At 53.9% G+C, this 9,724-nt stretch overlaps 1 protein-coding gene across 1 annotated transcript; it reads right to left on the reverse strand.

The window, feature by feature from the left end:
• Window positions 1–3,701: 3,701 nt before the first annotated feature.
• LYPD5 (LY6/PLAUR domain containing 5) lies at window positions 3,702–8,139 on the reverse strand. Its single transcript, XM_065920630.1, has 5 exons — window positions 8,052–8,139; window positions 6,214–6,342; window positions 5,519–5,695; window positions 5,172–5,318; window positions 3,702–3,961 (listed from the first exon to the last, which is right to left on the reverse strand). The coding sequence occupies exons 1-5, from the start codon at window positions 8,137–8,139 to the stop codon at window positions 3,702–3,704; spliced, it is 801 nt and encodes a 266-aa protein (XP_065776702.1).
• Between the last annotated feature and the right edge of the window lie 1,585 nt (window positions 8,140–9,724).

Raw genomic sequence — 9,724 nt, forward strand, 5'->3', positions numbered from 1 at the left:
TTTATTTACTTATTTATTATTTTTGGCCACACTGATTCTTTGTTGCTGTGCATGGACTTTCTCTAGTTGCAGCCAGCCGAGGTTACTCTCTAGTTTTGGTGCACAGGCCTCTCATTGCAGTGGCTTCTCCTGTTGCAGAGCGTGGGCTTTAAGCATGAAGGTTTCAGTAGTTGTGGTATGACGGCTCTAGAGCACGGGCTCGGTAAATTGTGGTGCATGAGTTTAGTTGCTCCGCCACATGTGGGATCTTCCTGGGCCAGGGATTGAACCATGTCCCCTGCATTGGCAGGTGGATTCTGAACCACTGAGCCACCAGGGAAGTCTCACATAGGTAGATTTCATTTGCAGGGAAGCCTTACCTCTGCTTTTGATGCCTTTGAACTGATTGAATCAGGCCCAGCCAGATGATCTTAGGGTAATCTACTGAACTTAAAGTCAACTGAACACAGACTTTCAGTTCAGTTCAGTTCAGTTGCTCAGTCGTGTCCGACTCTTTGTGACCCCATGAATCGCAGCACACCAGGCCTCCCTGTCCATCACCAACTCCCGGAGTTTACTCAAACTCATGTCCATCGAGTCAGTGATGCCATCCAGCCATCTCATCCTCTGTTGTCCCCTTCTCCTCCTGCCCCCAATCCCTCCCAGCATCAGGGTCTTTTCCAATGAGTCAACTCTTGCATGAGGTGGCCAAAGTATTTTACTTCAATCACATCTAAAAAATACATCCCAGGCAGCACTGAGATTATCATTTGAATGAGTACCTGGTACTGTAGCCTAGCCTAGCCACGTCCACATCAGACTGACCAGCCCAGGTTTAAACCACATTTGTAATAAAATTCCAATTCTGCAACCCCCAGGAGAAAAGTCATTACCTTGAAGGTAGGGATGTTTGCCTGTTTTGTTCACTGCTGTATGTCCAGCAACGAGAATGGTGCCTGGCACACAGTTCAGTTCAGTTCAGTCGCTCAGTCGTATCTGACTCTTTGTGACCTCATGGACTACAGCACCCCAGGCTTCCTTGTCTTTTACCATCTCTCAGAGTTTGCTCAAATTCATGTCTGTTGAGTGGATGATGCCATCCAACCATCTCATCCTCTGTCACCCCCTTCTCCTCCTGCCCTCAATCTTTCCCAGCATTGGGGTATTTTCCAGTGAGTCACTATTCACATCAGGTGGCGCACAGAAGGTGCTCAGTAAAGGAGATGAATGAATAGATAATGACAATCAACTTCCCTGCCTAAGTCAGGAGGTACAGGCATTGAGAGCCCTTCTCCCCATGACCTCACAGGAGTGTAGGAGTGTTTCTGAGATGCCCTCCTCCCCACAAGGCTGCCTGTTGGGGTGAAGTTGAAGATACGAGGATACATTCTTGCTGCATCGCCTACTCTGAAAATTATTGTCATTGTGCCTTGGGCAAGTTCTCTGCAAAATGGGCATGCGTTTCCCTTTTTTTGCTTCCTCATTGGGTCACTGGGAGGATTCAGTTTGTGGGGAAATGATATGAATGGACTTTGTAGAACCTGTGTGCAAGCAGATGTGCTGGAGGATTCCATTTCTATGAAGTTCACGAGCTTGTGTAAATGTCCCACACACCCTGAGTCCCTTGCTACCTCCAGATCTTTGTCCAGGTTATCTCCTCCACCTAGAATGCCCTTCCTCCTACTTCTCTTTGCCAGTTCTTCTTTATCTTTTGGGCTTCCCAGGTGGCTCAGTGGTAAAGAATCCTCCTGCAATGCAGGAGACGCGGGTTAGATCCCTGGGTCAGGAAGAACCCCTGGAGAAGGAAGTGGAAACCCACTCCAGTATTCTTGCCTGGGAAATCCCATGGACAGAGGAGCCTGGCAGGCTACAGTCCATGGGATCCCAGCGTCAGACATGACTGAGCTCGCACGCTTTATCCTTTAAGAGTTTGCCTAAGGTTTCCTTCCTTCCCTGATCCCCATAAGTTAGAGAGTTTTGCCTGGTTCAGCTTTGCTTCAAGTGTTTTTCTTTCTTTCTTTTTTTTTAAATTTAAATTTTGATTTTTTTCATCAGAGTAGAATTGCTTTACAATGCTGTGTTGGTTTCTGCTGTTTAACAGAGTGAATCAGCCATATGTATACACATATCCCTTCCCTCTGGAGCCTCCCTCCCACCCCATCTCCCACCCCAGCCCTCTAAGTCATCACAGAGTGCCAAGCTAAACTCCCTGTGCTATACGGTATCTTCCCACTAGCTGTCTGTTTTACACATGGACACTACTTAATGCTACTGTGTCAGTTCGTCCCACCCTCCCCTTCCCGGCCCTGTGTCCCCAAGTCCATTCTCTACATCTGAGTCTCTATTCCTGCCCTGCAAACAGGTTCATCAGTATCATTTTTCTACGTTCCATATATATGTGTTAATATATGATTTTTTTTTCTCTTTCTGATTTACTTCACTTTGACTGGTAGACTCTAGGTTCATTTGTGCTAAGTCGCTTCCGTTGTGTCTGACTCTTTGAGACTCTAAGGCTCAAAGCCCGCCAGTCTCCTCTGTCCATGGGATTCTCCAGGCAAGAATACTGGAGTAGGTTGCCAAGCCCTTCTCCAGCGGATCTTCCCTACGCAGGGATCGAACCTGTGTCTCTTAGGTCTCCTGAACTGGCAGGCTGGTTCTTTACCACTAGCGCCACCTGGGAAGCCCAAATCCACATCACTACAAATGACTCAAATTTGTTCCTTTTTATGACTGAGTGATAAAGATGTGCCACATCTTCTTTATCCATTCATCTGTTCATGAACATTGAGATTGCTTCCACATCATGGCTACTGTAAATAGTGCTGCAGTGAACACTGGGATACAGATCTTTTTCAGTTATGGTTTCCTCAGGGTATATGCCCAGTAGTGGGATTGCTGGGTCTCAAGTGTTTTTCTATCAATTTAATCAACATCCATGTGTTTGTAAGGCAGAGTTGCCTAGTGGTTCACAGGGCTTGGAGTCACGCTCCCCACTCTTGAGATACATAAGGTCAATCAAGTGCCTTTGTAAGCATCACATCTGCTCATCTGTGACATGAAGACCATAACAGTGGGTGACAGTTTTGTCCCCGGTACTCCACGTTCATCTTGTTAAATTCTGACCACAACCACTGTGAAGTAGGTCTTGTCATTATCATAACTTTTATTTTCACCTCTGCCCAACAGGTGAGGAAACATAGTCTCAGCGAGGTTAAGTAACCACCCAAGGTCACCCACAGGCTAAATGGTAGAGGTGGGATTTGGACCCATGCAGCCTGGCTTCAGGGTCTGGGCTCCAAATGTCTAGGATATGCTGGTTATACTGCCTTTCAAGTCTCCCATGATGATACTAATAAAGAGATCATTGTAGCTCCCTGCTGGAGCTGGTTAGGTTCTGGGAGAGCCTCAGACCAGGAAACCCACAACCAGAAAATGGGCTGTGGGGAGGCTGGGCCTGTCTGGTGCTCAGCATGGATCAGGTTTGCTGTTTATGTGGGCTGTGGCCATTTCTCCCCACCCTGGAGTGCTGGGGGCCTTGCCCAGTTTCTTCCAGGCCTGCTGACCCGGTGAGGGCTAGGCATCAGTAGGGAAGCAGGAGGGAGGGAGAGAGAGAGACAGGTGTGCAACTCTGATTTTCCACATTCCAGGGAATGAAGCAATGAGAAGGCGGTGTATGTGTCCTGCCCCCAGCATCCCACTCAGGAAGAGGCTGGAGGGACTGACTAGGAGGAGAGCCCGAGGGGTCCTCCCAGAGCGCCACCCAGCAGGGAGACCGTGAGGAGCAGGACCGTGACAGGGGGCACCCGGGGGGCGGCGGAGTCCGAGGCGCTGGTGAAGGACTGGGTCAGAGCGCCCCTGTTGCACAGGTCCCCCTCACAGCAGGAGCCCCGCAGGTCGATGTTCGTCCAGGGGCTGGTGGTGCCCTTGATGGTGCAGGAGGGCCGTTGGCAGGTTCGGACGTACACGGGGGCTGAGAAGTTGCCTGGGAGAGGGGTGGTGAGCAGGGGTCAGGACCGAGGGAGGCAGCCACACCTGAAGCTCCACCTCAGAGGCCAAGGCCATGACTGGGTCCTCGGACTTCCTTCCAGTCCCTTCCTTAGACCAGGGCCATGCCTGCTGCCTCAGACCAGGGCCATGCCTCCTGCCTCAGACCAGGGCCATGCCTCCTGCCTCAGACCAGGGCCATGCCTCCTGCCTCAGACCAGGGCAAGCCTCCTCCCTCAGACCAGGGCCATGCCTCCTCCCTCAGACCAGGGCATGCCTCCTCCCTCAGACCAGGGCCATGCCTCCTCCCTCAGACCAGGGTATGCCTCCTCCCTCAGACCAGGGCCATGCCTCCTCCCTCAGACCAGGGCAAGCCTCCTCCCTCAGACCAGGGCAAGCCTCCTCCCTCTGACCAGGGCCATGCCTCCTGCCTCAGACCAGGGTATGTATGCCTCCTCCCTCAGACCAGGGCCATGCCTCCTCCCTCAGACCAGGGCAAGCCTCCTCCCTCTGACCAGGGCCATGCCTCCTGCCTCAGACCAGGGTATGTATGCCTCCTCCCTCAGACCAGGGCCATGCCTCCTGCCTCAGACCAGGGCCATGCCTCCTGCCTCAGACCAGGGCCGTGCCTCCTCCCTCAGACCAGGGCCGTGCCTCCTCCCTCAGACCAGGGCATGCCTCCTGCCTCAGACCAGGGCCCTGCCTCCTCCCTCAGACCAGCGCGTGCCTCCTGCCTCAGACCAGGGCCATGCCTCCTGCCTCAGACCAGGGCCATGCCTCCTGCCTCAGACCAGGGCCATGCCTCCTCCCTCAGACCAGGGCCATGCCTCCTCCCTCAGACCAGGGCATGCCTCCTCCCTCAGACCAGGGCATGCCTCCTCCCTCTGACCAGGGCCATGCCTCCTGCCTCAGACCAGGGTATGTATGCCTCCTCCCTCAGACCAGGGCCATGCCTCCTCCCTCAGTCCAGGGCCATGCCTCCTCTCTCAGACCAGGGCCATGCCTCCTGCCTCAGACCAGGGCCATGCCTCCTGCCTCAGACCAGGGCCATGCCTCCTCTCTCAGACGAGGGCATGCCTCATTTTTTAGACCAGGGCAAGCCTCCTCCCTCAGACCAGGGACATGCCTCCTTCTTTAGACCAGGGCCATGTCTCAGTCAGTCCTGCCTTGCCTCCACGCCCCTTGCTCAGGCCGTCCCAGCCGCTCACCAAGGGTCATTCGTCCATTGCCCTGGAAGCAGACGCTCTGGTCCTGGTGACACTGGACCCGCCGGGACTTCTCCGGGGTGCAGTCCTCTGGGTGGATCCCCACGCAGGCGTAGCATTCGGTGCCGCTGAGTGTCGGCGGGTTGGGCGCTGCCAAGAGAGCGTGGAGACACACTCAGGTCACCGTCCGCCGTCCGGACGTGGGGCGTGCGCACTGCGCCAGGGCGCCCACCTTGCTCGACTCGAAGGCTGGAAGGCCAGCGCGCCGGGAGGAGGAGCCCAGCGGAGGCCACGCCCCTCACTCCGGCGGGCCCGTCCCGCCCCACGCCCAGCCCCGCCCTCTCGCCTACCCGGGCTCAGATTGGGGAGCGAGTCGTGGGTCTGGAGGTTCACGTTGCACAAGTCGGTGGCACAGCGGCGCACCACCGAGTAGTCAGGCGGCAGCGACTTGTCATCCGACAGCATCTGGCCCGTAAGCGGGCCTCTCCAGCAGCCCTTCTGCACCATGGTCACCGAGGAGCGGTACCCTGGGGGCCAGGGGATGGAGTCTGGGGCGCTGCCTCTTCTCCAAACCGCCCTCCTCTCCCGCACCCATTCCTCTCCCTCTAACCTCAAGTCTCTCCCTCCTTGGTCTCCTCTCCTCCTCCACTCTGCTTTCAACCTGGCTTCTCTTCTCCCTGCTGCCCTGCTCTTCTCTTCCTCCCTCGCTTCCCTCTCAAGCTCCGCTTTCCCTGCATCCCTGCCCCGCCGCGCCCCCGGCCCCCGCCCTCCATCCCCAGCCCTTTTCTCTTTTTCTCTCTCCAGTCCGCTCTTCTGTCGCCCCCTTCTGGCTCCACACGGTCTCCTCCTCCCACCTCCCACCCCTTCATCCTCTTTCTTTCTTTCCCGCTTCCTCCTCCCTCCACCTCCCCATCTTTCCTCTCCTCACCTACCCAGTTCCTCCCCATCCTTTGTCTCCTACTCCACCCCCACCTGGTTGACGTTTCACCCCCGTCCCCGTGCCCCGTCCCCGCCCTTTTCTAATTCTGCCTTTCCTGCCCCTCACCAGTGTTCAGGGACAAGACAGCCTCAGAGCATCCCTGCGGGCAGGAGACATTGCTGAAGTTCACATCACTGAGGTCAAAGGGCCCGAAGTAGATGTGTTGGAAGCTGTAGCATTGCCGGGCCTGGGACCCTGGGGAGAGGAGCAGGGGTACGGTAAGAGGAACAGGCCCGCGATGAGCCTGTGCCAGGCACTTGGGGCTCCGCCCTAAGGATAACAGCCAGGGCCTTCTGCTCTGAGAGGTGACAGGCCTTGTTGCCTTCAGAGAAGCAGGGTCTGCTGGCGTGGCTGCCCATGACTGTGCCTGACTCTTGGCAAAGGTATTGGCCTCTGCACCTGCCAGTCTCATTTTTTCCCCCAGGCTGTTCCAAATTTCCACCCTCTTCCAGGAAGCCCTCTGAGATTTTGATAAAGGAGGAAGCAATTCACTCCTGCTCTGCCTTCCCCTCTCGCAACAAAACGCACAGTACCCAGTAGCACTGAAAGGCCACTGATGGAAAACAAACACTCGAGTACAAGCCCAGGGATGTGCAATCTCATGCTACAAATACTCACGCACAGGCAGCCCCTGTGATACCTGGTCAAACACTGAAACACTGATGTAAACACAAAATAACAAAGTTTTCACCGGTTCATGCCAATCTCAGAAATACACGCAGAGTACCCTGTATGCATTCATGTAGAGTTCTACATTCATACACAAAACAAGTACCACCCAGACCCTCCAATAGAAACTCCCTAAACCAAGGTATCTCATACATACAAAATTCAGACTCTCAGACAGAAATATGTGTGGATACAGAAACAGTCACAACACACAGATCCAGGATCATTGGAAGTCATACCCAGAGAGAGACAAATACAGACCCAAGAATCACAAATAAAATCAGAGCCTACAATTAGGCAAAGATAGAGATACACCAAAAAAGAGACTTACCAAATCAGACAACTTAAAATCATATTCAGATACAAGATTCATAGAGACACATAACAGATACACAGAGAGACAGACACACATCATAATACCCAAACACACATACACAGAGAGAAATACAGGCCTACTTGTCTTAGAGATGCACAAAGAGAAGCAGAGATGCAAAATTATACTCACATCTCTTTTATAAAGAAAGTGAGGATCAGAGATGAACAGACCCATGAAAGCATTTGTTCAAATACCCAGGCACCAAAACCTGCTATAGATACACACACACAAGCACAGAGACCCACAACTCATACTGACACATGGACATGCACAGAAATCGAACTCTCGTCTTCCTGTGATGAGCACACACACACACACACAAAGTTGTGTGCAGGCGTAACCTCCTTCCCACCTCTCAAATTTCCTGCCTTTGTAGCCACTTTAATCCTGATTAAATGATTAAATGACTGTGTCCCTGTAGGGGAAGAGGTTGCCTGAGTCAAGGTTTCCTGCCAGCTGTAAAAGAAGCCCCCATGCCTCCCCTGAAGTACCTTTGAATGAATGGGGACATGGGCGAAGCAGATGAGAAAGGCTGGAGTAGTGAACCAGAGATAGTGGAGGAAGTGAGTGATGTGGGAAGACCAGAGGAGGGGAAGAGAAGTGAGAGGACACAGTCTCTCTGACCAAGACCCAGGAGTCCAGGCCCCCAGCCCCTCCTCCCTCAGACCCAGGGGTCCAGACCCCCAGCCCCTCCTCCCTCAGACCCAGGAGTCAGGGCCCCCAGCCCCTCCTCCCTCAGACCCAGGAGTCAGGGCCCCCAGTTCACTTTTCTCTGAGTCCCTGGAATCTGGCGCCCACTCTCTCTGCTCCCTCAGACCCAGAAGAGGCCTGCTTCCACTCACCCAACTGCCCTTCTTACCACTGGGCTCAGAAGTCTGGACATCTGTCAGGCAGAGGACAGGCCCAAAGAGGCACAGCAGGATGACGCTGGCGACTCCCACTGCCATGTTGTGGACCTGAGTGGAGACTCGGAGGACAGCTCCTCCTGCTCTGACTTCTGCCTGGCTGGTTCTCCAAGCCAAGCCTCAGGCGTCCTGGCTACCCAGGCAGGTTGGCATTTCTCCACCCCCGCCCTCCCCCGCCTGGGCTAGTCTCCTCCTAGATAATCATGATGGGGGCCTGGACCCTGGGTCTGGGGGAGGAGGGGCTGGGGGCCTGGACCCTGGGTCTGGGGGAGGGGGGGCTGGGGGCCTGGACCCTGGGTCTGGGGGAGGAGGGGCTGGGGGCCTTGTAACCCTTCATTTTGGGGGGACTTGTGTTTTGGGGGCTGTCTACCCCGTTCCCCCAGCACTGTGTTCTAGTCTGAGGTGGGCACATGTGGCCTCTGACTTCTCTTCCTTCACCCTGACACATGCCACCTATAAGGGACCATGCCTCCAGACCCAGAGAAGCAAACAGCACCTCCTCCCTGAAGCCTTCCCTGACCTGCACCCCTGCCCCAAGAATCATCCCCCCACCCTCAGCCTCAAGCACCTCCCTGTCTCCCAGCCTTGGTCACTCTGGGTTAGGCTGATGTCTGTCTCCTCCATCAGGCTGTGAATTCTTCAGGGGTCTCAGGGGATGTTTGTGATGATGTAGGAATGAGTGAATCAAAGACCTGACAAACAAAATGACAGGGAGATAGAGCCACCCAGAGAGGCAGTTATTCATGGGATGCAGAAAAACAGACACACCCGGTGTGGACAGATCCAAATCTAGACAGATGAATCAACCCAGACCTGATGAACCGGACATGCCCACAGAAGGTATTCAATAGATTTTTATTAGGTTGTTTTAAATATTTTATTTATTTGGCAGTGTTGGATCTTAGTTGCATCACGTGGGATCTTTGGTTGTGGCGCACAGACTCTCTAGTCATGGCACAACTGCTCTGTGGGATGTGGGATCTTAGTTCCTGGCCAGGGATCGAACCCATATCCCCTGAATTGCAAGTTGGATTCTTTTTTTTTTTTTTTCTAGTTTGGCTGTGCTGGGTCTCAGTTGTGGCACACAGGGTCTTTAATGGCTGCATATGGGATCTAATTCCCTGAGCAGGGATCGAACCCAGGCCCTCTGCATTGGGAGAGTGGAGTCTTAGTCAGTGGACCACTGGGGAAGTCCCTAGATTGTTAAGTGAATGAATTTAAAAACACTGGAGGGGACAGACACGGGCAGATGATTGGAGACATACACTTTTCCCAAGCATGGGCACACACCCATGTGGACGCTCAGACATTGGGCAGATGGGGACTTCCAGATGGGCAGTGGGGCCTGTGACAGAGACCCCAGGTCCTCGCCGCCTCATCTTGCTTCTCGCTGCTTGAAGGCACTGCTTGCTGGGGTCATACCCACTCACTGTGCCCTATGGCATGAGCACCGGGCACATGCAGAGACCTAGGGTCATGAGAACACAGATGGATGGGCAGAGGCAGTGACCAGGACAGCCTTACTGGTTTCCTGAGCTTGATGAAACTCAACACGGGGTTCCTTCCTGACAACAGGAGACCCCAACCTCCCTTTTCTTAGAGCATTTACTTTAGAAAGCTTGTCATT

The sequence above is a fragment of the Muntiacus reevesi genome, chromosome 2 (assembly GCF_963930625.1).
Source record: "Muntiacus reevesi chromosome 2, mMunRee1.1, whole genome shotgun sequence".
Classification (NCBI taxonomy): domain Eukaryota; kingdom Metazoa; phylum Chordata; class Mammalia; order Artiodactyla; family Cervidae; genus Muntiacus; species Muntiacus reevesi.

What these genes read in the sequence shown, in the direction of transcription:
- LYPD5 (XM_065920630.1), bottom strand. Translation starts at nt 8,139, where the DNA reads ATGGCAGTGGGAGTCGCCAGCGTCATCCTGCTGTGCCTCTTTGGGCCT. An exon ending in CCAGACTTCTGAGCCCAGTG is followed by an intron (nt 6,343 to 8,051) that starts GTAAGAAGGGCA and finishes TCCTCTCCCCAG; the next exon opens with GGTCCCAGGCCCGGCAATGC. An exon ending in GCTCCCCAATCTGAGCCCGG is followed by an intron (nt 5,319 to 5,518) that starts GTAGGCGAGAGG and finishes CTCTCTTGGCAG; the next exon opens with CGCCCAACCCGCCGACACTC.